The following is a 26727-nucleotide window of genomic DNA, read 5'->3' as shown; positions in this document are numbered from 1 at the left end:
ACTGAAGGGTTTGCTTCGCCGGATCATTTCCAAAGCCACAACATAGCTAGATTCTGTCACAACTTGACTGGATTTTGCCATTTTTGTAAACATTATTTCCTGTGTAGCATAGACTCATTGTAGTGTAGCTTATTGTAGCGCTCCTCACCAGTAAATGTGTCATAGTTTTTTAAGATTTGTAACATGGTGACAATTTATATTGAATTCTTTGAGCATTACATTTACCTGCAAATCAGACCCATGACTTTATCCAGCCTTTGAGGTATGATAAAGTAAGTAAAGTAAGCATTTCTCCACTTAGCTTGAAAGCACCTTTTCTCCTTGGGGAAACATGTTTTTTCCTCAAAGGAAACTGCTCTCTGCAGAGACGGTGACATAGAAAATGTTATCTGTCCCCTAGTTGTGAAATGAATGCATTGTAAAATTGATACCTAGGTGTTATTACCCTTTTCCTTGCAGAAGTCTCCAGAAACCCCGCAACAAAAATATTTTATTCAAACAATGTACAGCTGGTTATGATTTATTGAGAGCCAGAAAAACTTTTCCAGCAGGCCGCAATTTAAGAACCCCTGGATTGAGGTCTGCTGAGTACAAGAAGTGGGTGCAGGAGTCCCTGTATACGCTATGCAGAAAAACTTCAATTTAGCATAAATAAGACTGGCAGTGGCAACATCATTAGCCACTTCCTTCATGGTCGGCCACCAGAAGTCCTGCCGAACAACAGATAGGGTACGTTTGGAGCCTGAGTTACAAAACAGCTTGGAGGAACGACACCACTGGAGGGTCTGTGACCTCAAGCTCTGAGGAACGAACAAACTGTTAGCAGGACAGGCTGTAGCATTTTATGAAGATTGAGTAACTTCAATGTCGGTGTGCATAGCTAACCTCACAGAAGATAAAATGCTAAAACCAGCAAAAGCTCTTCTGAAGTCTTAACTTGTAATGTTTGCCTGAAGGCGACAGATCGAACAGGGAGTGTCCAAATAAAAGCAGGTGGTCAAACTGACAGAGATGTGGTAGTATTCCGACCATGTAGCCCATTTTGATGTTGCAATAGACCTTGTCAGATTGTCACTTTCTCTTCTGGCACATTTGACATGTAGATGAAGTCAAGTATACGTCTGCATCTATGTGTTCATTTAAAATGGGACCTCTGTAATGTACTGCTGCCATTTCGAAAGCCTGAACTAATATGACAAAACAAAACACAAGTTCTATAGAATCTGTGAAATATTTCAGAGGGAGTGTGACGATGCAGGGGAGCTTGATTCACCACACTGATAGTCACACATGTCAGCAGAAATTGTGCTGCAGAAAAGGACGAAAAGAACTAGTACACAGGTGTGTTAAAGAAACCAATTAGGGTAAAACAATTGAAACTGAAAATATGTCGTCCGACTTGAAAGAGATAAAGGATCAACGTTTCCACCCACAGATTTGGAGAGCCACATCTCTGAGGAATGAGAGCCATCAAGCTCTTGAGTGACAGGTAGTTCTGTTTTGAACATTCTGGTGTGTTTTAATCTTTCTTGTGACGTGTCATTGTGATTGATGGTTGATTGTGCATTAGGAGGGTGTTTCTTAACAGGTGCATAAAAGGAGAGCCAATCTTGAAGCATGAGCCACAAGAGCACAGAGAGCAGAAGATCTCCTCCTCCTCAACTCCACATTGTCAGAGAGCTACTTCTCCTGAGCTAAGTGAGTTTGAATAGTTTTGTGTGTTATCTGCTTATCCAAAATTTGTTAGGGTTTGTGCACGGAGACACTTCCAGAATGCCTTCCTCATAACTTTGTCTTCCCACAATAACTCTTTTGCAAATAATATCTTTTTAAATCTCTAATCTTTCCCTCCTTTACATATGCACTAAGTTTCTGAAATAGAAATATTATATCTCAAAGCTTCAGGCGAAATTTTATGTTGTGGGAAATCAATTGCTCATATTATCAAAGTAATACGGCATACATAGTTATATCTCTTTGTATAGTTATATTTTTGTACTATACTCTTTACTTTTTCTGGAGTAGATGTGTTAATGTAAGAAGTTATCCAACTTAATTACACTAAATTATGATTTATTTGTATTTACTTTCTTTTTGTTTGCACGAACATACAGTAATGAAAGTCTTAAGGCTGCCAAATGGAAGGTGTCAGTCATTACGTAATTATTTTATTTTAAGATATGTCACAATTTGTTTTGGATATTAGCTTTTTTTACTCTTGAGTTTTTTCTTTAAAATTGTTCTCACTGAGTATATTACTTAGTTTACTTCCTAAATGGCATATAGCGCTTTAATACCCTCTATGAAGAGCCAAAGAGCTTTACAGTCACTGTCCCATTCACCAATTCACATTCACACACTCATGGGAAATACTGGCGCCAACCTATGACCACCAGGAGAAATGTGGGGTTTAGTGTCTACACCAAGGACACTTTGACACATAATGTGCAGTGGCTTGTGGATGCTTTTATTTTGGAACCTGCTCCCTGAATCTGATGAGAAACTGGTTTTGTTTTCCCTCAGAATGTCTGCAGTGAAGGGACCAACAACCGGCAGGTTTGCGAAGGGCAGACTTTCATCTGTCAGTCTTGGATTTGGAGAAGATAAAGTGGGGGGCTATACTGAAATAAGAGAGCCAAAAGAAGAAATCCAGAGAAAGATGAGCTTTCTACATGTCGTAGATGACTACACCTCAGTCAAAGGTAAAGATGAACTTGAAGGAGATTAGACCTCTCACACGAGGAAAAAAGCTGGTCACATTTCTTTGACTCTCCATCTTTGCTTTCACAGAGCTCCCTCTGACGGTGCAATCACTAGACCTGATGAAGAGCAAATCAGGAGAGAACCGCATGAAACATCACACGCATCTCTACCAAGACGACAACTTCATTATCCGCAGAGGCCAGACGTTCCAAATGTGGATCACATTATCAAGGCCTTTTGACCCCCTCTCTGACATGCTACATCTACACCTCAAAACAGGTTAGAGAACCACACTTTCAATGTTAAATGAATCATTACTCCCCTACTAAAATGTAACAGGTTTGTTTCTATATGAGCAGTCAGTAATACCTTTTGCATTTGTTTGCTTTTTGACATGTCTGTGGCTCCTCTGCTCTCTCAGGGCCAGTACCATCAGTGGGAAAGGGAACCCATGTGATTGTCTCTTTGGTGGAGAACCTGCAGGGCAACTGCTGGGAAGCTGCTGTGGTGGAAAAGGATGACAAAAGAATTAAACTGTCCGTGAATTCCCCAGCCACTGCTGTCATTGGCAGATACCAGCTCACTGTGGAAACAGCCTCTCCAAATGGTCAGGTTATTTCCACATATGACTCTGCTGATGACATCTATATGCTGTTCAACCCCTGGAGTAAAGGTAAAGCTTGTCCATGCTGCAAAGACAACATGTTGAAGTTTACATGCATGATTAAACACATTTTGTGTTATTCTTAAAAATGAGAATATAGTAAATTAAACTCTAGTTCAAAAGGTTAACTGATGGTGACACTAGAAAAGATTACAGTATACCACTATGTGTATGTTTTAACAAGCTTTTCATCACACGAAGTTTACAAAAAAACTCATGTAAAAACACATAGAAACTTAGAATAATAATGTTTACATCTGTGTCCCATTTATTTCAGCTGAATTATTGTCAAATGTACTCAAAACATTAGTTTTTACACATGAAACAGTAGGAACATAAAAAAAAAAAAAATTAAGAGAGGAGATTTGATTTTGTTTCCAGTTATAAAGTTCTGTTCACTCTCATTTAGATGATGCTGTCTACCTGGATGATGAAGAGGAGAGGCAGGAGTACGTCCTTAATGATGTCGGACGCATATATTATGGCAATAAATATCAAATTGGAGCGAGGACATGGAACTATGGACAGGTAGGGGGGTCTGTGTTTGGTGACCGGCGGCAGTAAGTGTTACACCTTCAAATCCATTGTATTCTTTGTCTGTCTTTCAGTTTGAAAGTGGGATTCTGACTGTTTGCCTCTACATCCTGGAAAAGAGCCTCACACCAAACTATGGTTGGGGAAACCCCGTAAATCTGGTTCGAATCCTCTCTGCCATGGTGAGGATCCACCTGGGTTTATCAATTTTGAGACATTGACATGTTATTCTTGATGAATGTATATATTTAGCTTGAATGGACTCTCAGTTGGCTGGGTGTAGGACCAGCACACAGGGAATCTGGGTTTGCTTCCCATGGCGTGCAATGAGCTTAATCCAGTGTGGTCCTCAAAGTAAAAAGTAAATAGCAAAGTGATCTAAAGCAAACTTGATTCAGCTGAAAGACAGTACACATCACTCCGTGAGCTTCCTGACTGTGGTAACTGTAATTCTTCAATGATACATTAATCTTTGACAGAGTCCTGCTAAAACATGGACAGATTTTTGAGCTCTAAGAACCTCAGAGAATCAGTTTAAGGTCAGTAAACACGACCAGAATTCATATTATGAGGCATACTTTCTATTTTTGAATAAATTTGAGGATTTGAAGCGTTCCTCATGGTTGAAAAAACACAGTAGGGGTCACTTAATTGCCTTTAGGTTAATTTTAGTTCATTTGATTTGTGCATTTCTGGCTAAGAAGCACCACAGATGGTAAAATTAACAGTTTTATTATTGTTATTATTATTATTATCATCACTTCTGACAGTGCACTACCTACAAATAGTTTTACTGCATTATATGATCTTGTGTTGCACAGTCTTTTATTTTGAAAGGAAGTCATATGAACCTCTGTTAAAAGTTATAAATTATTTAATATAAAAAAATATTTTCTTTCTGAGTTCTATTTATCACAAAATAGAAAAATAATTATTTGTTTTTACTTATCATGAAAGCAACAATAAAATAAATAAGTGTCTGTGTTTTATTAGACTCTATACCTACCTACACATTCATGTATTATATCTGCAAACTGAAAAAAATGTAATTTTAGATTAGATTCCTCATCAAACATTATTGTGACCAACCACATCAAAAAGGCAGCAAAAACTCAAAATTAGGGTGGGGAATTGATTAAAATACATTAACTAATTAATCCCAAACCTGGAAAAATAATCACAATATGAAATCACACATGAAACTCTACATTTAGAACATTGATTATTTAATTACTGCTGTCAATCAATTTTAAAAAATCTGATTAATCACATTTTTATGTTGGGATTAATCACGATCAATCAGAATGTTTTACCAGATAAAATTAATTTGTACAACATGGCACCGGACCATGGATCAAATAGTCTGATTTTTGTGAAAAAGTAATCTAAACCTCAAAAATACCAGGAATAAAGTACTAAAACCGATTGAATATTTATTTCTTTTGTAAGTGACCATGGTATAGCAGGATAATACCTGAAGAAAGGTTTTAACGCACACCGTGGAAACCTGAACCACCGAGTTAAAGTGAAGTACTGTTTCTTCGATTAATTTGCGTTAATTCTTTTTGATTAATCGCATGCATTGATGCATTAATGTTCACAGCCCTACTACTCAAAACCCTTTATTTGTGATGTAATTTTGTCTTTTAGAAATGATCTAACCTGCTGGAGATGGAGCTTATAGTCTGTGTCTCACAATCCTTTTTTTTCAACAAAGACAAGAAGTTTGTCAGAACTCAGTTTCACACTATAAAGTAAAAATTTAACAAGATTCTGTGTTTTTTATTTTCCAGGTCAACTCACCCGATGACTCTGGAGTCTTGGAAGGAAACTGGAGTGGAGACTACAAAGGAGGAACTTCTCCAACAGCTTGGAATGGAAGTATAGAAATACTGAAACAATATTATGCAAGCAAAGGCTCACCTGTCAAGTATGGCCAGTGTTGGGTATTTGGAGGTGTTACAACAACAGGTTTACAGACTTTTATTTGGCATTTTTTTGCTCTCCACGTGTCCCACAGACATATTAAACACTGACTTTTGTTTTTCCTCAGTGATGCGCTGTTTGGGCATTCCCACTCGAACTGTGACGAATTTCAGTTCTGCTCATGACACAGACGTTTCCTTGACAACAGATGTGTACGTGGATGAGCACCTGGAACCCATAGACTACATGAATAATGATTCAATCTGGTATGTCTTGCCTTTTTTAGGGACATGGCTTTTTTCTTCTCATGATTTTCAGTAAGCAACGTTTATTTCCACCTAAAGGAACTTCCATGTGTGGAATGACTGTTGGATGGCTCGCCCCGACTTGCCTGACGGAAACGGAGGCTGGCAGGCTGTTGATTCCACACCCCAGGAAGAGAGCAATGGCATTTATTGCTGTGGTCCTGCTCCTCTCAGTGCTATTCGAAGCGGTCAAGTCTACCTCAAATATGACTGCACCTTTGTGTTTGCAGAGGTCTCTAATCAATTTTTTTATTCAGTTCATTTTAACCATGAATAGTTTCTGCCTGAAAATGTATTCTTATTCCTGCTTCTTTTGACTACCCTGCAGGTGAACAGCGATAAAATTTACTGGAAAAGGAATGCAAACGGGACCTACAGTAAAATCTACAGTGAGAAGAGAGTTGTTGGTTGCAACATCAGCACCAAGGCTGTGGGCTCAGATGAGCGTCATGATATCACACACATGTACAAACACCCTGAAGGTATTTACAGTTAAACGAATTTCTTATAAGAATCTATGTGACGCACTTTTTCGTTTATTGACCTAGCATCACTGTCTGTGTTCAGGCTCCGAGCAGGAGCGCATGGCCGTGGAAACGGCCTGTCGCTATGGCTCCAAAGCGCATGCTTATGCATCTCCAACTGCAGAAGACATCTCTGTAAGAGTGGTTCTGGAGGGAGAAGGTCCCAAAATTGGGAGCGATGCAGTACTTAGCGTCAAGTTGTACAACAGCAGCTCTGAGAAGCGTAATGTGAGCCTGTATAGCCAGCTGGCAGTCATGTACTATACTGGAGTCCACAAAGCTACAATCTACAAGGAACACAGAGATTTACAACCCAACAAGGGTAAGAATAACTGAACTGAGGACTTTAAACATCCTGGATCAGTTTACCTCTGCTAACACCTCACTTCTTTTCCCATATGCCGTGACCTGCAGAGACTATCATTCAGTTTACCGTAGCTTACGACGTATACAAAGACCACCTGGTTGATCAGGCAGCCCTGATGTTTACACTGTCAGGCAGGGTCAATGAAACCCAGCAGGTGTTGGCCACTCAGTTCAGCTTCCGCCTCAGAACTCCAGACATTATCATAAAGGTAGGAAACAACACAAACCTGCAACATATTACTGTGCTTTGCTCGGTGTCTAGCCTGACCTTGGTCTTCCATCTGTTTTCTGTTGCCATAGCCGACCAGGAAAGCTGTGGTTGGACAGAAGATGGAAGTGGAAATTTCATTCACAAACCCGCTGCCAGATGTGCTGAAAGATGTGGTGTTCAACGTGGAAGGCATTGGCCTCCTATCAGCACACAAAAAGATTTATGAGTGAGTCTGAAAAAAACTTTCTGACAGCAGAATTTTACACATTTCATTTTTATTTATGAAAATAATTTTAGTTCTCTACTCTAACCATCTAGCTTATTTTATCTTTTTTTATGTAACTGATGTCCTCAATCTCTCCACAGATATATTGGCGGTCATGCCACCATCACTTTCACTGAAGACATCACCCCTACTGTTGCTGGGACAAAGAAATTGGTGGCCACCTTGGACTCCAGTCAGCTGACACATATTCATGGTGTTGGGGACATCATTGTGGAGGCCTGAAGCACCAACACTCTAGGAAGACTCTAGGAAGGCTTTCAATATCTCAATTTTAAATTAAAAAAAATAAGAAGTTGTAATACTGCGATAACTGTGCACTGAAACAGGAAAATATTAAAGTGTAGAGAAAAAAAAGCAGTACGACTTTTTTCTTTTACAAGTGTTAGAGTTCCCTTTCCTCAGAGTTGTTGAAGATTATATTATGGAATAAAGTAAAGGTGTTTGGTGTGGGGAAAAATGCAGTTTAGCTTCCAAGAAAATGCTAAGAAAGATAATAAAAAAAATCATGACTCCTATTTATTTTGAAAAATGATTTTTTTTTACATTGATTTATTTTGTATGTTACTATTTCTATATTGAATCATTGCTTGTGTGATTAAAACGTTTGGATCTGAAACTACCATCCACAGGGTGAAGTACCTCTGTGCAGAAAAACGTAGAGAGCGTCTGCGCAGCTTGGATGCTCAACTGGGCCATTGAGTCTCAGCAGCACCCCCTCTCTCATATTTTTCCTTCAGTGTTTCATTACACTGGAGCTCAATCACCTCCATTTGCAGGTTTGGTGGTGTGTTTTCAGCGTCAACTGCAAAAGGATTGCTGAGAAGTTCAAATCTGCTTTTTTTGAGCTTCAAAGTTGGCAAATCAGCATTGGAATTTGGTGGCAAGAGTGTTAAGTTTATCAGCAAAATTGGGAACCATAGTTGTAAAGAGTATCTGAAAACCATACTTGAGTAAAAGTACAGATACCTTACTGTAAAAATTACTCAGTTATAAGTCACTAATTCCAATAATATTTGAGTAAAAGTATTAAATTATGTGATTTTAAAATAACTCAAGTATTTTACTCAAACTGAATGTTGCCTCAAAGAACAACAGTAAGTATTAAAAAACAATAAACTGTTCATTTTTAGGAGGTTGTATTTCCTGATATTTGTAGAAATACATTTAACACCTCAATTTTTCAAAATGCCAGAACAAAATAGATAAAAAAATTGAAAAAAAAAATCAGTCCAAGTCACAATCAAATAAATCAAAAAGGCACAGCCAACCAAATTTGTGGAAACCAAAAATAACATCTCTGTAATACATTTGAAAACCATTGAAAATTGAGTCAGTGATGAATTTGTGGATGTCCTTCCAAAACTTATACGTAAATTCACATGGCCAAAACAAATGAGAAGTGGTTTTAGGTTCCTTCTGACAAAAGGTACAGCTTGTATTTAAATCATGTTTAAATTTAGACAAATAATGTTTTGTGGGGTAAAACCTGTGTAATAACTTATATTAAATCTCTTTGGCTTTGTTTGTTAAAAATAATTTACGTGGGAGTGTCCAAATGTTTTTCCATTCAAGGTCTTCTACAAAAGGAGTCCAATAAAAAGTGGCAGAGGTAATAGAAGTATAATCTTCTTGAAACAAAGCTCTTATTTTGTGGTTTAAATGTTTGACTGAAGAGAAGCACAAACTGACAAGAATAGACTGTATAACATCAGGGGGCTTGAGAGACGAGGAAGGAGCGCTGTGTATACCTTTGAAAAGCATGCAGATTCTGGCATCAAAAACCACAGAGAATTCTTTAGGAGTTATTGGAATAGCATATCTATCAAGAAATTCAGAATAATTATATAACAGACCGGGTTCTTTAAATAATTGACTCACCAAAATAATCCCATTATTAAACCATTTATCCATAAACAAAGTCTTGTTTTTATAAAAAATATTACAGTTATTCCAGATGAAACAACCCTGCAGAGAAAAGTTGTGCTTGAAAATCAAAGCCCATGCTAGAAGAACCTGTTGATGAAAGTTTGATAGTTTCAGCGGGATCTTAGGAATACTGTAATTGCAGAGCAGCAGGCAGTTCAGGCCACCCAAGTGTGAGAAAACAATGTGGGATAAAATTCCAGATAGATGTGGATTTTTTAAGTATTTCCTAATCCAGTTTATTTTAAAAGTATTATTAAGGGCACCAAAATCAATAAAGTCTAAGCCACCTTCATCAGAAGAGTTCAAAGTGACAGATTTTCGTATGTAGTGGGTTTTATTTCTCCAAAAAAAGTTATGTAGCATCTTGTTTACTGTTTTACAGATTGTGTCGTCAACACTCAAAGATTGAGCAGTTTTTAGCTATATTAATACCAAGATATGTAACAGAGTCCTTTACTGGGATTCCGTATATGGACGTCACTAAACATTCTTTAACAGGAAGGATTTCACATTTATTCAAGTTAAGAGTGAGTCCAGAAGCTTTAGAAAATGATTGAATAATATTGATTGCTACAGATACTTGAGAGGCATTCTGAAGAAAGAGAGCAGTGTCATCTGCTAGTTGGCTTATAAATATCTCTCTATCAGCCACAACCAGACCTCTAATTGGACTAAGTTTAATTTGTGAGTTAAGAAGTTGAGCAGAAAGAAGAAACAAATACACAGATAGGGGGCGTCCTTGCCTTACCCCACATTTTAAAAATAATCTTGGAGCTGTATCGCCAGAAAGTTTTATAGAACTATTACTGTTGGAATGTAATGTTTGAACTGAATTACAGAAAAATTAACCAAAGCCAAACGTTTTTAGAGCTGTGATGATAAAATCATGTTCCAGAGAATCAAAGGCTTTATAATAATCTAAAAGCAGAATAAAGCCGTCATCCTGCACAAGTTCTGGGTAGTCTATAATATCCAGAATTGATCTAATATTGTTTGAAATATGACAATTCTGCATGAAACCAGACTGACTCTCATCAATGACCGCATCTAAAACAAGTTTTATCCTGTTTCAAAAATTAGTGCAAGTATCTTATAATCACAATTTAGTAAAGAGATTGGTCTCCAATTATCAAGGAGCGAGTGATCCTTTCCAGATTTAGGAATCAGCGAAATGAGCCCTGACACACAGTGGGGGGGCGCACACCCTTGTCAATGCTCTCTTTAAAAGTTTCAAGAAGAAATGGGGCTAAAGTGTCATAGAACTGCTTATAGAACTCGGCGATCAGGCCGTCTGTCCCAGGAGATTTATTAAGTTTAAGAAGCTTGATCACATCTGTAACTTCACTTAGAGAGATATCACAAAAGATAAATAGATAAATCAGAAACTGATTTGGTACAATTATATTAATTAAGCATTTTTTTTAAGGAGAATTAGAAATATAAAGAGAAAATAGCCTTTTTTCCTTAAGATGAATTACCTGGTATCCTTTCAGGCCAGATGAAACTATTTGACGGTCTGCTTATGCCCCTGCCGTGGTTGCAAACTAAACCTTCTTAAATAAAAATAAAAAAATTTAAAAATGTGATTGTTCAGCATACTCTGAACCTTGATCTTATTTTGTTTTCTGTTTTACCATTCACTGCTCTTTTTTGGTGGCCCTCTTGTCCATCTTTTCTGTTTATGTATGTATCTTAAGTTTTGTTAATAATTTTTTTTAAGTTGAAAACCATTCTTATATAAAGTATGTTAAAAACAAAAAATTTTTTTGTGAATGGTTTGGTGTGAATAAAGCTTTATTTAAAGAAATTGCACGCTCCACCGGCAGAGGGCGCTCTAACGCCAATTTGTAGTTTTTCCCTAGCTTCTTCGGCTCCATTTTCACGGAGGGAGCCTCTGTGGGCCGCGTTCTCCTCTTTGGGACCACTTGAAGCAGGAGAAACCCGACCGAACCGTAGCGCCATGCCCGCCGGACCGTCAGGTACGAGCTCATTGTGTTGTTTGTCCGCGCGCGTGTGGCTGCTGGACGCGTCATCGGTGCATTGTAAACCCCCATACACACACACACACACATACACACACATTCCAAGTTCTGAAGACCTGCAGCCGAACATCTTCAGGTTCTGACTTGTAACTCTGACAGTAAGGGTTCGTCTGAGTCCTGCGTGCTCCTGAGAACAATCTGCGACAAGGTGGCATCATTTCATTTAAAAATACTTAAACAAAACTGTATTGATTTTTAAATAAATATTCTCATATTTCGACAAAAGGTTAGACAGTAAACCACCAATCATAAAAAATCTGCAGATACATGAAGATAATTGGATACCTAAGATATTAATAGTTTTCTTAAAACTGGAAGACCCACTCCACCTTGAGGCATTTTTCCTCTTGATAGAGGACTTATATAAAGAAAGAAATTCGAGATTAAAACACGACGCTGAAGTTGGCTTCCGATTCACAGCTTCCGATTCGCGAGAGCCGTTCCACTGTATTTTTATAACTCAGACCACCTAAAAACAGGTCCTGTTCAAAAACTACTGCACCTAGACAGTTCAAACCAGAATTAAATTATGCTTTAGATAGTAAAGATTACATCAAACACAGTTTCTGATTTGTGAAAGCTTTTGCTGATTTGTGAAAATGTGAAATAGGAGGATTTTTTCGCATTTTTTGTAATCTGACACATAAAAACAGGTCCTGTTCAAAAAGTACATCATCTACACAGCTCAAGCATGAATTAAATTATGCTTTGAATAATAAAGATTATATCAAACATAGTCTCCTATTTGTGAAAGCTTTTATTGATTTGTGAAAATGTGAAATAGGAGGATTTAGACAACTCAAACCTGGATACTACAGGTACCACTTTACTACTGCACTGTTTTATTGTGCTAGGTGTAGGAAATTTTTGCACAAATTCAATAAGATAGAAATTTATTTTACTTAATAGACAAGAACTTGCACTATCATGGCTAATGAAAAAGAAAATGCAAGGTAGTACCTGTGCAGCTGTTATTGGGGTGAGGGGAAAAAGGGAGGAACTTTGAAAAAATAGAGGTTTAATCATCTAAAAGACAACATTTTTGCACACCCAAAAAAGCTTTCACAAATCAAAGACTGTATTTGACATAATCTTTACTATCTAAAGCATAATTTAATCCATGTTTGAGCTGTCTAGGTACAGTAGTTTTTGAACAGGACCTGTTCTTATGTGGTCAGAGTGCAAAAAATGCGATAAAAATCCTCCTATTTCACATTTTCACAAATCAGCAAAAGCTTTCACAAATCAGAAACTATGCTTAATTTATTCTTTACTATCTAAAGCATAATTTAATTCAGGTTTGAACTGTCTAGGTGCAGTAGTTTTCGAACAGGACCTGTTTTTAGGTGGTCTGAGTTCGAAAAATACAGTGGAACGCTCTCGCAAATCGGAAGCTGTGAATCGGAAGCCAACTTCAGCGTCGTGATTAAAACAGCATTTTTAACTATTAAAAAATTGGTGAATCAGGAGAAGACTTTTGATCCACTAGTTAATTCCGATGCATCCACTTATACTAACAGATCCATGTATACAGATGAATAGCTCCAATATTGGTCGCTATTTTTGATTGATCTAGGATGTGAGGGGCTGTAATCTAGCAGGAGAGATTGTAAACAAAGGGATGATGGGAAAATAGCACTGGCTTACTTCCGCCCCAGCTGTCCCGGCCAGAACTCGAAGGCATATTGACCTATACCATTATAAAAGTGTTTCAAAATGAAAATAATCATTGCTATTGAAATTGGAAGATACTGTTTGGAAGAAGGCATGGTAGTTTTATTTTAACTAAAATGTGAACAGATTTGATATTAATTCTTGCTTGTTTTAATTTACACTTGATTATCTTGAAAGAAGTACAAGGAATCTGGAAAACTTAACCTGCACCGTTTAGTTCCAGGTATTCATGAGTCACACTGGTTGACGTTTTGGATAAAGATGTCCTGTTCAATTTTAAGTCAATGAATCGGATTGAATCGTTCAAAATGAATCAAAATCGACTCTGAATTGGGTCGCCACTCTAAATCGAATCATTGTTCAAAGGAAGCGTCACACCCCTTGTCTTTCATCTTGATTGAAACACATCAAAACGATGCATGCTTTCGGTTGAGCTTTTAAGAAATAGTGAAGCTTTAAAATGGGTCTTCGATAGTATTAATTACATGAATCAGGGATGTTTTTTTAGAGACTGTACCATTGGATTTTTAAAACAACAAAGAAACAGCCCCTGAAGCAGCGATTACAGAAGGGCCTATAGGGCAGAGAAAACTTCTATTAAGAAGCCGCTCCACTTCTTGTCAATAGATTTATCACCACTACACTGTATATGTACGTGTTTTTGTATAGATCCTGTGTGTATTCGATTATATGGACAGATGTCTGATGGTACTTAATTTCTGCTTCTGAAATAGTTTATATTAAAGATTAAAATGAAGATATATTTTTAGGGGGTAGGATTAAAAAAAGTTTTTAAACTTCTTCCTACTCCATTTCGAACTACACAATTGAGGTGTAATATCTTTTATTTATAATTTATATAATTTTTTTTTTTTTCTTGTTTTGTTTTGTTTTTTACCATGTAATCTGTATGTTCGAAATAAAGGACTAACTAACTAACTAACTATATGAACCTCACCACAGTAGTGTATCAGCTGCTGTAGAGTATGGAGATTCAGTTGCATCTCTTCTGTCGTCCAAGGTTTAGGCCTAGCAACACCTGTCAACAATAGTGAGGGCCATTCAAATCTTAATTTAGTCCAGGGCAGCTGTGATGTACTGCTCCATGTACTGCTGTACACATCTCCATTTGTGGTTTTGTCAGATTTAAAAAATTCTGAATGTAGAGTGGACAGTTTTCCTTTGAGTGTAGGGTGGTGTTAAGAGAATGAATATGGTCAAAAAGGATCCAGATGTGGAAGTATTTTGGGGCGCTAAAGCCCATCTTGATGTTGGAACAAACTCGGAACGGGACATTTGCTCCCTTTGTCATAAAATTGACATTCTGGGACGGTTTTTAAATCAACATGATTCAGGTCTTCTGATATGATATGAGTTATTTGTGGATACAAGTTCTGTTGGGAGGTGATGGGATACACTGGAAGTGGAACCACAAGTGATTCACTTCTGACAAAAGCTAACCGATGTTCCAGCTGTTTCTTCATTAGTGCAAATGTTTCAGATCTTTATGATGATTGAACACTTTGTTGTTTCTCCAGGATTCCCAGAAGTCCTTGAGAAGGAACATAAACTTCTACAGATCAAAGAAGAGGAACCAGAACATTTGCAGATGAAGGAGGAGGAACTGAAAATTTTTCAGATCAAAGAGGAGGAACCGGAACCTGTACCGATCAAGGAGGAGGAACCGGAACAGGAGATCAAAGGGGACGAGGAAGAAGAGCAATTTGAAGACAAACCGAAAAATGGCGCGTATTTTCTTTCTCCACTTCAACCCAAATCTGATGTAACTTTAGCTGTTGTGAACCGTGAAGCTACGCACACACCAGCCTTGATAACGCTCCCTCAAGCATTCACTTCCAATTGAAAAGTCTTTGCAAATGCGCGTTTCGGGCTTTTGCGTTAAAAACTCTTGCGTTCACACGTAGCTACTCAATTTATTGACAATTTTCTCGCTTAACATGCCAAACGCGTGGCCGTTGAACGGGAGTTTCCAGCTAAACCAAGTCAAACTTTGACCATTCAGGGACTTGGATGGTGTCCCTTTCAGTTCACGGGGTAGCCAAGCATCACATTTGAAAGTTGTCTGATCATGGAGGAGAAAATAATAAGTTTTCCCAGCTGGAATCGTATGATACCAAGTCTTTCATATATTGGAATAGAGCTGTGAAGGACAAGTCCTGGAGCAGTGTGTCGGAGAAGGTTGGATTGCCACGTAAGTTTTCATAAAATATTGCATTATATTGAGCTCTTTTACTTAGTGTAGCATATGCTGCTAGCATTAGCTAACAGCCTTTGGTATTTTAACGGATCAGTGCAAGAAAAGGTGTAAGGGCTTCTAGGGCCTCTATATGAGGGAGAAGAGGAAGGAGGGGAAATAAGAAGAGGGAATTCAAAAGATGAAAATACTCTGCTGTCCTGTTCTTCTTGGACCCATTTTCTCCCAATGGGAGATGAGTATGGACGCAAGTCTGGAGGACAGGACGGCAGAGTGACCCTCAGGCAGAAGCAGCAGCATCATCACGGAAAAAAATTGTATTTCAATTGTTTAAAAAAAAGTTATTGTTTCAAGTCATTCTTTAAGATTATATTGTCGAAATATGTGTTTATGGAATCACCTGTCGTTATTATTGCAGCAATCTCCGACTTTGGCGAGCTTGGCTCCTCTTTCTCAAAGCCGAAGTCTCTGCCAGGACTAACAGCTGCTTCTTGCCCATCATCTGCTCCTGCCCTTTCCTCTTCTCCTGGTCCATCACAGCTGCAGGACTCGTGTGTGTGCAGGCGTTTGTTAACCAGGGTTCCCGCGGGGTCTTAAAAAGAGTCTTGAAAATTGTTCTGTTTGAAACTTCTTCGTTTAACAATTCTTGCCAAATACTTCAAATTAACAACCACATTTCTTCTAATTAGAAAAAATGAAATTATTTAAATAAGAGGGGCAGAACCAGTTGTTATGCAACAATACGCTGGATCCCCCCAAAAAAGAAGAAAAAGAAGCGTGCTAAAGCATCACGACAAAGACCTCAAAAAACAAGGTAAGAAGCTACAGTTTTGAGAATGGGTGAAGCATCATATCAGCATAACGTTTTTGAAGCTTGCTGCACAGTGTGCAAAAAGAAGCTTCAACTTAAAACAATGAAATTGAAGGTATTAGACTAGGCGTGTCCACCTCCAGGCCTCGAGGACCGACCTCCTCCTGGTTTTCCACAAATCCCTCCTCTGACATCGCTAGAACGTAGTGGTCTTATGATTAGGCTGTTTTTATCCAAAATTAGTCTGTTTCGTTTTGTAATACATATTTTCTGCAGCGCAGTGGGAGTTCATCAGAAATTCTCATCTGGGTTGTGGGCGGGACTGTCAGCACCACTAATTTCCCATCAGTCCTTTGTTTACACTCTCTCCCATTAGCTTATAGGATCTCACAAGCCCAAGCTAACGCTAGTTTAGCAAAAAAAAAAAAAAAGGTGAGCGATATTGGAGCTATCCAGCACTACAGTTTTGAGCCAGATGTCAGCTCAGACGTTAATGGAAGTATTTGTCTGCACGTGGCTGCTTCAGAATTGTAGCGGAGAAGGAAGGGTTTGGCCCGTCCATGGCAGTTGCTTTGTCACAAACCTGAGCTTTTTCAAACTACTGGTTTTCATCTGCTCCTCATTCAATGTGATTTGAATAAAGAAACATTAACAAGTTTTAATCCTAAATTATTTATAAATATCCTCCATTATGAGAAAAATGCTACAAGAACATGTTAAAAATGTCAAAAACACGACTTTCATTGAAGTGGATCTTTAAGATGAAGGAAATGAAAAAGAAGCTGGTCTGAAGGTCTGGTCAGGGATGCAGACAGGCTGGCATAGGAGGCTAAGGGAAGGAAGGAAGCAAGATGGCTGACCTAAAATGGTCCAACCTTCTGAGGAGACTGAAGCCACTTGGATGAGTGGCAAAATATTCCAAGGAAGAAAACTTTAAATCCAGCTGAGATGACTCAACTTCAAGACTTCTGAGGAGAGGTCATAAGGAGACGTTGGCACAAGAGCCTCTACCTGATGAAGAATTGGCTACCAAAGTGCAGAGTTAAGAAGTTGACTTTGTAAATGATGTTTATTTTTGTACTTTTATTTGTATTTCACATTCATAAGTATTGTGGTTTTGCTCACTTAATAAATATTTTTCTGAAATTCAAGGATTTCCTTTTTCTTTGATAGCAGTGCTGGGAAATACGCTGAGAAATTGGTCTTTCATACACGTGGTCTTAAAAACTTAAATTTAACTTGAAGAAACTTGCAGGAACCCTGGTTCACACTTTCAAAAGATTTGATTTTTATTACCACAGCTAAAACAGTGTGTCATGTTTCAGCGTTCCATCATCCTGGTTAATTTTTTTATTTTTTTATATAGGATCAAGAAGGAAGAGGAAACGGCCCCCAGAGGAGTCTGTGGACCTTGAGAGAGAGATCCTTCGGGCTCTGCAGGCCGGGCCACATGTCCCCCCACCACCACCTCTGTCAGAAACTGAGCTTTTTATGAAAAGTTTAATCCCAATGATTGACAGCCTCCCTCCTCTGAGGAGGGGGGCTTTAAAGTTAAAAATACACAGTCTGGTTTTTGAATCTGTTTCTGAGTTCTTATGAAATAGATGTTTCTTTTTCTTGTAGATTGTGGTGTTGACTATGAAATGAGCAAATTGTTGTTTGTTTTTTGTTTTGTTTTTTTTTACACTGCTCCTTTTACTTATTTAGTTTTAATCCAGTGATTAAAAAGTCACTTTTCATTTAGATCAAATGTAATCAAAGTGTCATTAAATGCAGAGAAAATCAAGAAGTTTTTTTTCCTGTATTTGTTTCTTCTGACTGCAATTACTAATTTATTTAATTGTATATTAAGCCATTTAACTGTTTGATAAAAAAACCAAAAACAAACATGGGCTAAACCCGCGTCGAATCAAATGCCGGTTGTGTACGTAGCTTGAGGTTCAGTCTGCAGATCCATTTGACCTTTAACATCCTATGCTAAAGGTCAAATGTAAAGCACAAATAAATAAGTCACTTGTTGAAAAAAAATTTTTTTGTAACTACCTGTCAACCAATTGTGTAGGACCTTCCCAGAGTCCCTCTGAATAATAATGATTGGTTAAATACAGAATTTTATTGTGGAATTTTGAGTTTTAAAATTTTTAAATTTGTTTCTATTTAAAGTCCAACTTTTGAATCACCTTTCGATCTATTGTGAAAGTGTTCTCAGTGGTATTTTAAGATAAAGATATGTTACTGATCCCAATCTGGGAAATTTGGTTGTTACAGCAACTGTGTAGGCTCAGTAAATGGGGAAAAAAATTGAATAACAAGAATCAGGGGAAAAAAACAGTCAGTTCCAACCAGCTTTTAGAAAGACAAACATCAAACTCAGCTTAACTATGGCTCAAGGATGACGAGTTATATAGTCCACTGGAGTGAGGCAAGAAGGATCTCCTGTAGCGGTTAGCCTGCCTTAGCCTCTTGAAAAGGCGGCCACCCGTCTGTAGAGTAGAGGATGGAGAGGGTGCTCAGGATTATCCATGATGGACACAAGTTTATTCAAAGTCCTCCTCTCCATCACCGCTTCAGTAGTGTCCCTTTTGCACCTAATTATAAAGCTAGTCTTGCCGAACAGTATGTTCAGTCTCTTTGTGTCACTGGCAGCTGTGCTGCCCCCCCAGTAGACCACAGAGAAAGATAAGTCTGCTGGCCACAGCACACTGGTAGAAAATTTTGAGCATCTTGCTGCACATATTGAAGGACCCTAGTTTCATCAGGAAATAGTCTGCTGCAGGTCTTCTTGTACACAGCTGTGCTGTTGGTCTATTAGCTCAGTCTGACGCTGATGGTTACTCCCAGCTACTTGTACTCCTTCACCTCTCCCACATCTCTGTCCAAGATGCCGAGGGGCTGGGAAGCTTCCCACCTCACAAATTCATTCACCTGTATTTCTCCTCCTGCCTACCACTTATACAGTTGACAGCTGCAGAGTCACCAGAGAACTTCCGAAAATGACATCACTAAGTTTTACTGAATGTCACTGCTGTGGAAGGTGAACAGAAAAGGAGACATGGGCTCCCACACCACTCGTCAACACATCAGACCGGACACTACACAACTGGATAAATTGGGGCTTGTCCAACAAGTAATCTGTGATCCAGGAGACCAAGGACCTCCCGACACCCATCAGCCACAGCTTCTAACCCAGTAATCAAGGCTGGACAGTGTTGAAGGCTCTCGGGGGCAGCACCAGGTGGTAGCCTGGGGTTGCTATAGCAACTGCAAGATTTGGCAAAGCTACCCTAAATATATAAAAGCCTTACACTGCTCTCACACCGAACATAATTTGTGCATCAGGGGCAACTAGTTTTAATGTTGAGTTACTGTACAGATGTAATCTGAGGTCCTGTGGCCCAATTTGAGTGGCGCGGCACAACCAGAGTTCAAATATCTGAACTTTGGCGAGGTTGCTGTGTCGCATATACCAATCAGCGATTCATCTTCGGACACGTGATGTGTTCAGTGACTCGATCAGCTACACCGACCCTGGGAGAATGGCTGGCGGGCAGTCAGAGAAGCACCTGTGGCATTGGGGAGGCAGCTGCTCAAGTCTCCTGAACTTTATTATATTTTTTCCAATTTTCACCAAGACAATAATTTAAAAAAAATGTCTAATTTTATTCTTGTTTTTATTTTTCCCCTCCTGGGTTTTTACGGGACAGTATCTCCTGAACCAAGATCCCCCACACACCCTGGCCCTGATGTTGAAGCTCTTGACTCCAAGCTCCAAGCTCCTGGTGGTGGTGATGATGATGTCCTCAAAGCTGCTGGTGGTGATAATGGTAAAGCTGGTAGTGAGCACGTCGAGGTCCCTCCCCCCCAACCAACCAGGGGCAAAGGCAAGGCCAAGCCGATCCAGGCAGCATCTGGTGAACAAAAAGCACGGCAAGATCACAGCCTCACAGAGGAGCAGGAGGAAGATCTCGTCGAGTGGATGAGGAAAAACGAGGGAGTCTGGAGGAGGGGCCACAGGCTGTACAAGTCTAGGAGAACTTTGTGGGCTGTCAAGGCTGAACAGTTTGGTGTGACCATCGAGCACTTGGAGGGCTGGTGGAAGTCAGTGAAAGACTGGTTTGTGAGGTTGTTGAAGAAAAAATCAGGCGAGGCCAGGAAGAAGCTGACAGACCGTGAGCTTTGGATAGTGGACAACATCTCTTTCTACACTCCGCAACTTAGGTCCAACGAGGGACAGAGCCAGCCCATGTCCCACCTTCAGCACCAGGACCTACATACACAGTCACTATCTGAGCCCCGTCCACATGATTCTGACTCGGAGTCTTCACAACAATCTTCACAGCAGCCAGCTGCAGATGAAGACCAGTCACTTGAGGGCCTCGAGTCCAGCTCTGCCCGCCAAGCCCATGCAGCAAGACAAACAGAGCCATTGAGCCTCTCACGGAGATCCATGGGCCGAAAAAGAAGGAGACAGGAAGGAGACGAGGATGACTGTACGAAGGAGTTGATAGACAGCATCAAGGCCAACACTTCCATGATGGCACAACTGGTTCAGCAGAAGCCATCAGTGTCAGGTCGAGAGCCCTTCATCTCGTACGTCCAGAACTCCCTGAGGATTCTCCCTGACAACCAGTACCTGGTGGTGAGGGCCAAGATAACGTCCATCCTCCACAGCCTCCCCCTGACTGATGCTGACAGGCCACCATAATCACAGTCTGCACCTTCTTAGCCTGTTGGCTCATTCCAGCCTCCACTGCTAGAGCAGTTCTTCAGCCAGGCTCCTCCTTCACAGCAGCCTCCCTTCAGCCAACTTCCTTCTCCCCAGAGGCAGACCACTGGACCATGCAGATCAAGCAACCTGTCATCCTCCAAGCTGCTGTCTTTTTGTCATTATGTGCTGCACATGAAAACATGCCTAAAAACTTCTCAACCATCAGCATGGACAGCCAGTTTGGTCCTCAAAGCCAGGGTAGAAGTTCTCTAGAACACTTCTCCAGCTGCACTAGATGTACACTACACCAGCACGAATCCTGCCAGCAGTGAGGATGGTAGTGATTATCAGTGATTGTGGTTAACAGTATGATATGACTATGTTATTAGTATCACAAACCAATAAAGTTGTTAATTGAATCTTCGATTGGTTATTTTCAGTAGTAAATAACGTGCAAAAGACAAATAAGGTGTCATAGTGCGTGTTACACATTTATGATTTTGATTACATAAAGATAAGAAAATTATCACGTACATCAAACTATCATATCCACATTCTGATCAAGCATCCTTTCATGGCATTGAAGTCAAAAGCAGCCTCACAGTCTCTAATTAATCAATTATCATGTCTTTCCGGAGGTTTTGTTGGGAGCTCTAACGTCTTCAGTTATCACAAGATTCTGTCCAGATTGCCATGCTCCTGGCTGCATGTGTCTGTCTTCACCTTGATTGTATACAAGTCTGTTCTGGAGGACAGGGTAATGTGAGCTCATGATATTGTGGAAGAGAATACACACCTTGACAATGACACTCACTATGACAGCATGATGACACATTGTGGTGATAAGAATTTGAAAATGGTTAGCAAGGATACCAAATGTATTCTCAGCCACTCCCCTGGCCCTGGAGAGTCTGCAGTTGAAGATCCCCTCCTAACCTTGTCAGGGCTTCATTAGATAGGTCCTGAGGGAGAAGGCATCATCCCCCACCAAGAAGCGGGGCACATCATGGTTGTCATTGGGACGTGGCCAGCCAATAATCTAATTATTCTCCATCCTAGCTCTAAATTCACTGTTGTTCTATATGTGGGAATCTGAGGAGGAGCCTTTGGCGGATACATCTGCCCAGATGAACCTGTTGTCTGACAAGACCACAGCGAGGAGAATGATACTGAAGAAGAACCCCTCATAGTTATGGTGTTCTGAACCAGAGTCAGGGGGAGCTTTGCAGGCTACATGGTTGTCAATAATGGCCCAGATGGTGTGGGGAAAGTTCCACCATTGATACCATTTATCAGCCAGTTGTTGCCAGCCAGGGACATGTGCTCATCAAGGTACTCATCTAAGATGGATCCACAGAACTGTCTCACCATCAAGCTAATAGAGTTATGCCCCCCCCATCCGACCCCAATTCCCCCATCCATCCATACTGCGTGTCCTGGTACTTAACACCAGATGCTAAGGGGCACAGGGGCAGCACCCCCTTGAAGCCAGGCTCAAGTGGAACGTAATCATTAGTGATTTGTGCGTCAATTACGTAATTTTAACATGATACAGTATGGCCGCCGTATACGCATTGTTATATATCAGTGGTACATGTGTGAAAAGTTTGTTAGACATTTGTGGAAAGCAAACTAGCATATGCATCTCGCAAAAATCACGTACAATTAAGTAAGATTTACACAATAGCTGTGAATAAACTACGAAACTATGCATAGAGTGCATAATTCTCAGCTGACCAAACTTTTTGAAAAGCTCAAAGCCGAATTAACATGAAGTCCAGTCAGCCGAGACCCCATCCATGGGCATCTGCACACATTGATGAATTACAATCACTAGAAACACTTATGATTATATATATATCACACATGTACCACGAAAGACAGAACTTTGAAAGGCTACTTGTAAAATGTGCAGAATGTACGTAGTGGTCTTCAAACTGGGTCACAGAGAGATGGAAACATCGTGGAAGCCGGCCGTCATTCAGATGCTCCTGCAGCAAGAGTGTACCTGGAGAATCTCTAAAGGATTTCATGAACCCAGACATGAAGCATGATTACCAATGCTTCTGTAGAGCCCTTTAAAATAAATAAAACTTACCTGTAAGCATTCTCTGTGAAACTCAAAGACTAAATAGAAATAGAAACTAACATTGAAATCTGGCTTGATGCTGGTTGAAGGGATATTTTGGGGAACTGTCCATACCAGAGACTGAAACAATTGTGATCACAGAGGACATCACCATAGGATCCCGCCTGAGGGCAAAGGCAAGCAGCCAGACCCGGGATATCCCGCCACCCTAATATAACATTACTGGTGCAGAAAAAAAGCTAACAATATTGGAGCTGTCCAGCTGTACAGTTTTGAGCCAGATGCCAGCTGAGACTAGGACATGACCTCCATCATCATAAAAATGCCACAAGAACATGTTAAAAGCATAATTTTCATTTCATTTTTGAAAGTTTTAGATCATCCATAGAGGCTTCATTTGCAAGCTGGTAGTCCTGTGAGGTCATAGGAGCAAACAGATAGATTAAAAAGTTAGGAGTTTGCACAGGTTTTTTTCTGCAGACTTTCAGTTAATGAAAATCCACAGATAACCAGAAGTCTGGCACCAAGTTTCTTCACTGCTTTCAAGTCACAAAGAGGTTTTCAAAGCTCGTACTTCTGCTATATTTAAAGGAAATGTCATTTGTGACTCTTCAGAGCTGAATCATCTCAAAGAACTATTTTTCTGCCAAATTAAGCCTTTTTCCTGTTTTTCTGTGTCTCTGCAGCTGAGGATGAGGCTCTCACTGAGGAAGACTGTCATCAGAGGTGCTTCAGGCAGACTCTTGGAGTGTCTGAACCTTCACTGCTCAAGGAGGAGCAAGAAGACGCCTGCAGCAGACACTATGGAGGCTCTGCTCTCTCTGACAGTCAAGGTGCCACCAGTAGCTTTTTGGCTGCTCAGAGTTCCCTGTTAAAGTTTCCATGCCTCATCTGCGGCAAACGTTTTAGCTTTCAAAGTACGCTGCTGCGCCACATACGGATCCACACAGGGGAAAGTCCATATTCGTGTGACACATGTGGAAAAAGCTTCAATCAAAGCGGCAGTCTGATGAATCACATGAAGACCCACACAGACGAGAAACCCTTTTCCTGCCAAACTTGCAATAAAGGTTTCAGCCGCAGCAACGACCTGGTGTGTCACATGAGGACTCACACTGGGGAGAAGCCGTTTACCTGCAGAACCTGCGGAAAGCGCTTCACGCGCAGCAGCGACCTGCTGTATCACACAAGGACGCACACAGGGGAGAAGCCTCATTTCTGCAACACTTGTGGAAAGTGCTTCAGTCTCAGCAACAGCCTCCTGCGCCACATACGGATTCACACCGGCGACAACCCCTATTCCTGTGAAACGTGCGGTAAAAGTTTCAACCAAAGGGGCAGCCTGATCATCCACAGGAGGACCCACACAGGTGAAAAGCCGCACGCGTGCCAGACGTGCGGCAAAGGGTTCAGTCGCAGCAATGACCTGGCCTGTCACATGACCACTCACACGCGGGAGAAGCCGTTTTCGTGCAAAACATGTGGAAAGTGTTTTGGCTTCAGAAGCAGTTTGCTTCGCCACGTCAGAGTTCACACAAAGGAGAGTGCATGCTGACTCAGGAAGTCAGAAGATGTTCATCTTTGCTCATACTTTGCATCCTAAGAGACTATGTGTCACATGATGCTGCTAAAATGAATGGTTCTGTTCACTTTGGATTTTCAGCTCAAGTTTTCCTCCATAAACAAACTGCTTTCCCTGTTTGATTAAATAAAGTAACCATGATCACATATCATGTGTTAGTTATTCAGCTGTGTAATCTCAGAGCAAAGTTTAGCAGCATCATGGATTTAGATTCTTGTTTTGTTCTGCTTTGGTAGTTTCTCCTGATTGCAGGAGTCTTTTCTTTTTATTTAGTTCTCATCAAAATTTGTGCTGGAATAATTTTCTACTCACATAAGACACACACTACTCATAGTAATTTAGGGATATTTAAAAAAACAGTGGACATCTTATCTACAGTGTTTGTTTCATTTCACAGATTTTTGAGATAAAGATGCAATAGTACAGGGGGGAGTTTGGCCCAAAACCCAAAAAAACTCTAAAATATATATATATATATATATATTTCAATTTGGCATAAATTCCACCATTCTGTGGGCATAAAAAGCTGGTTATGCCAGTAAGTCATTTCAAGTTCATCACTAAAACAGTCATGAACACATGACATTGCTTAACAGACAAGCAGCACCACCTGGCCATAATGCGCCTTCAGGTTGGTAATAAGAAGTCTGGTTTGTCTCAAAGTGTGCAAGACGCAGAACTACTGTCAGTTTGTGACACACCACAACAATGACCAATACCTAAGGGCTTGTGCACTCAGACATAGTTTTGCAAATACCACACAGCAGACCTGTTTACCAGATGTGAACAGTACTAGGTTTTCCAGACAAACTGTAGCCACCATTGTTGTCCCTATGTCACATGATCAGGAGGTGAATTTTGATTTCGTGCACCTGTTCACCTGCAGGTTGGGTATTTTGTGGTGGTTTGTGTATGGAGAGGATGGGCAGGTCCTGATATTTTTGTTGATGCATCAACAGATTCCTTTAAATAATTTTGAAAACCCTTTAAATTTAGACTTTATTGCTAAATATTTTTCATGTTCAAGAATACTTAGTTGGACAAGAAGTATTTTGTTTATTTTTGTGAGTTACAAGGCTTTAAAGTTGCTACACAAACTATACGCAACCGATTTCATCACTTTCACTTGAACTGTTTCAGGTGCTGTGAACCTTTGCAGTGGACACATGACCGTGTGAAGTGGACAAAGCATCAATTGTCTACTGTCCTGTTCACTGATGAGTGTTGAGCCACCTTGGAGAGAAATGATGGTTGACAGCTTTGCTGGAGATCAAAAATGAGCGACATGGTCCTCAGGGTTCACTTTGGTCAACACTTCAGAACAACATAATAAATAGTGAAGAGCATTAGACGCTGCTGTCAAACTGTCATTGCAGCAAATGGTGGAAATACCTGCTATTGACGTGGTCATTTTTTGTTATTTAAAGCTTTCTTTATTATTATCTTTTTGGGGGGAAATACATATCAAGCTAATGAAAATCATGTATCTTCTTATTCATTATTAGCAATATCAAAGGTAACTTTTATGTATTTCATTCAGACCAGATAAGAAAAGCATTCCTGTAAATAACTATACCACTAACTTATTATTGTGAGTTGTGGAATTCATTGTTTTCAAGCTGAAAACAAACCAGCCCCTCGAGCGGGGGGCTGGCGAAGGCGGGCGGTAGAAAGCGATTACCGTAAAACATAAGGGAACCCAACTACATGTCTCAGGCGCTACCAGTGAGTACTCAGCACACTACAAGCTGGTAGCGAATACTGGACTGTAGAGCTTACTCAATGAGTACCCTGCCAGCTCCCCTCCCAGGTTTGAGCCCGCCAGACGCTTGGCCAGCGTCTGGTGTATTTTTATTTATTTTTTTAATAATAAATTTTAATTTTAATGAAAAAATGTTTTTATTAATTTTTTGTAATAAATATTACTAAATGTTAGTTATGACTGAATATTTCTAATCTTTTAAGAAAATGAGTTAATAATAAATGTTAATTTTAATGAAAAAAAAATATTATTTTTTTTTGTAATATTACTAAATGTCAGTTATGACTGAATATTTCTAATCTTTTAAGAAAATGAGTTTGTCTTTGAAAGAACATGACAGTATTTAGTTTGGAGTGTCAGCAGAAGAGGAGGCAGCCGAACACCTTTATCCAAAACTTC

General features: G+C 39.8%; 2 protein-coding genes and 1 long non-coding RNA gene across 4 annotated transcripts; all 3 read left to right on the top strand.

The window, feature by feature from the left end:
- Nucleotides 1–681: 681 nt before the first annotated feature.
- On the top strand, nt 682–9010 carry LOC112150666 (protein-glutamine gamma-glutamyltransferase K). Its single transcript, XM_024279123.2, has 15 exons — nt 682–1489; nt 1589–1698; nt 2524–2702; nt 2791–2982; nt 3125–3376; nt 3777–3895; nt 3976–4083; nt 5695–5872; nt 5955–6093; nt 6172–6364; nt 6461–6614; nt 6700–6978; nt 7071–7231; nt 7323–7459; nt 7600–9010. Exons 3-15 carry the CDS (start codon nt 2525–2527, stop codon nt 7739–7741), a joined length of 2232 nt encoding a protein of 743 aa, XP_024134891.1. The 5' UTR covers nt 682–1489; nt 1589–1698; nt 2524; the 3' UTR covers nt 7742–9010.
- A 2269-nt stretch (nt 9011–11279) lies between these two features.
- On the top strand, nt 11280–24712 carry LOC112150675 (zinc finger protein 239). 2 transcript variants are annotated; one of them, XM_036211631.1, is made up of 4 exons: nt 11280–11424; nt 14700–14906; nt 23671–23817; nt 23894–24712. In XM_036211631.1, the coding sequence occupies exons 1-4, from the start codon at nt 11406–11408 to the stop codon at nt 23992–23994; spliced, it is 474 nt and encodes a 157-aa protein (XP_036067524.1). In that variant the 5' UTR covers nt 11280–11405; the 3' UTR covers nt 23995–24712. The 2 variants fall into 2 exon arrangements, with proteins under 2 accessions (XP_036067524.1, XP_024134905.1); XM_024279137.2 differs by having other exon boundaries at nt 23671–24712.
- On the top strand, nt 14914–18203 carry LOC112150684. Its single transcript, XR_002920002.2, has 2 exons — nt 14914–15373; nt 17554–18203. It is a non-coding gene; the product is annotated as an uncharacterized LOC112150684 (long non-coding RNA).
- Nucleotides 24713–26727: the final 2015 nt, after the last annotated feature.

Source organism: Oryzias melastigma, linkage group LG4, assembly GCF_002922805.2.
Source record: "Oryzias melastigma strain HK-1 linkage group LG4, ASM292280v2, whole genome shotgun sequence".
In the NCBI taxonomy this organism is placed as follows: Eukaryota; Metazoa; Chordata; class Actinopteri; order Beloniformes; family Adrianichthyidae; genus Oryzias; species Oryzias melastigma.
This window is presented reverse-complemented; position numbering and strand designations above follow the sequence as displayed.

Coding starts and splice junctions, on each gene's coding strand:
- LOC112150666 (XM_024279123.2), top strand. CDS start 2,525: ATGTCTGCAGTGAAGGGACCAACAACCGGCAGGTTTGCGAAGGGCAGA. Junction 2,983..3,124: donor ACATCTACACCTCAAAACAG/GTTAGAGAACCA, acceptor CTGCTCTCTCAG/GGCCAGTACCATCAGTGGGA. Junction 6,615..6,699: donor CATGTACAAACACCCTGAAG/GTATTTACAGTT, acceptor GTCTGTGTTCAG/GCTCCGAGCAGGAGCGCATG.
- LOC112150675 (XM_024279137.2), top strand. Junction 14,907..23,670: donor TGAAGACAAACCGAAAAATG/GCGCGTATTTTC, acceptor GTGTCTCTGCAG/CTGAGGATGAGGCTCTCACT.